General features: G+C 55.9%; 1 protein-coding gene across 1 annotated transcript in view; it reads right to left on the reverse strand.

Moving 5' to 3' along the window:
* Positions 1 to 1,661, reverse strand: part of EMH_0003240 (uncharacterized protein) — a gene marked incomplete at both ends in the record, with an annotated part of 5,068 nt that overhangs the window by 2,967 nt on the left and 440 nt on the right. The window contains one exon of the mRNA XM_013496315.1: positions 34 to 638. Coding sequence (XP_013351769.1) covers positions 34 to 638 — 605 coding nt within the window. The remainder of the gene's footprint in view (positions 1 to 33; positions 639 to 1,661) is intronic.

A 1,661-nucleotide genomic window follows, 5' to 3' on the forward strand; every position in this document is an offset into this window, starting at 1 on the left:
TGCTTGCTCTGATCCTGCTGCTGCTGCAGCAACCGCCCATAGCTGCCTTGGGTTTCCTTCTGCTGCGTTTGCTGTTGCTGGTGCTGCTGCAGCAGCAACAGCCGCTGCTGCCTGCCGTAAGCATCCTGCTGCAGCCGCAGCTGCACTTTCTGCTGCTCCCGTGCTGTTTGCTGCTGCTGCAGTTGTTGCTCCTGCTGTTGCTGCTGCGCTTGCTGAGGATGCTGCTGCTGCTGCTGTTGTTGCTGTTGCTGCTGCAGGTGTTGCTCCTGTTGTTGCTGCTGCTGCAGCTGTTGGTGCTGCAGCTGTTGCTGCCGCAGTTGCTGTTGCTGCAGCTGTTGTTGACGTAGTTGTTGTTGCTGCAGTTGCTGCTGCTGCAGCTGCTGCTGCTGCAGTTGTTCCTGCTGCAGCTGTAGGTGCTGCAGTTGTTGCTGCCGCAGTTGCTGTTGCTGCAGTTGTTGCTGCTGCAGTTGTTGCTGCTGCAGTTCCTGGTGCTGCAGCTGTTGCTGCTGCAGTTGTTGCTGCTGCAGCTGTTGCTGCTGCGGTTGTTGCTGCTGCAGTTGCTGGTGCTGCAGTTGCTGGTGCTGCAGTTGCTGCTGCTGCTGCTCCAGCTTCTTCAAGGTCTTCTGCGGCTTTCGCGCCTGCAGCAGCAGCAGCAACAGCATCAGAAGCAGCAGCAAAGACGTCAAAGAAAAATCCAGCAGCAACAGCAGCAGCAAAAGTATCACCGGCAGCAGCAGCAGCAACAGAAGCAAAGCAGCAGCCAGAGCTTCATCAGCAGCAGTAACGGAAGCAGCAGCAGCAACAGCAGCAACAGCAACAACAGCAGCAACAGCAGCTGCAGAAGCAACATCAGCAGCAACAAGAGCAGCACCATTCTCATCTTCAGCAGCAGCAGCAACAACAACAGCAGCAGCAGGAGCAGCAGCGGGAGCAGCAGCAACATCAGCAGAAACATCATCAGCAACAGCAGCAGCAGCACGCGCAGCAACAGCAGCAGCAGCAACTCAAAACCAAAATCAGCAGCAGCAACAGCAGCTAAGTAAACAGCAAGGTCAGCAGCAGCAGCAGCAGCAGTAACAGCAGCAGCAACACCCGCAGCAGCAACACTACCAACAACAACATCAGCAACACCAGCAGCAGCAACAGCAGCAGCAGCAGCAACAACAACAGCAACATCCGCAGCAGCAACACTACCAACAACAACATCAACAACACCAGCAGCAGCAACAGCAGCAGCAGCAGCAGCAGCAACAGCAACAGCAACAGCAGCAGCAACAGCAGCAGCAGCAGCAGCAACAGCAGCAGCAGCAGCAGCAACAGCAACAGCAGCAGCAGCAGCAGCAGCATATTGCTGACCCTCTTCCTGCAGTATTTTTTCAATCCTTTGATTATTTTTTTTGTTAGTTCTGCTGCTGCTGCGTTCGCATGCAGCACGAGCTGCTGCAGCGGGGAGCAGCGGAGCTGTGCTGCCAGCAGCCGCAGCAGCTTTTGTGTGGGTACAGCAGCAAGCTGCTGCGGTGTATGTACATTGAGATGCTGCTGCAGCAGCCTAGCAACAGGCAGAGAAATACCATCTATCTGTAGCAGTTGCTGCTGCTGCTGCTGCTGCTGCTGCTGCTCCGATGTCTCCAGCAGCAGCAAACGCTGCCGCAGCTGCAGCA

This window comes from Eimeria mitis, genomic scaffold, assembly GCF_000499745.2.
Source record: "Eimeria mitis Houghton genomic scaffold, Emh_scaff204, whole genome shotgun sequence".
NCBI classification, from domain to species: domain Eukaryota; phylum Apicomplexa; class Conoidasida; order Eucoccidiorida; family Eimeriidae; genus Eimeria; species Eimeria mitis.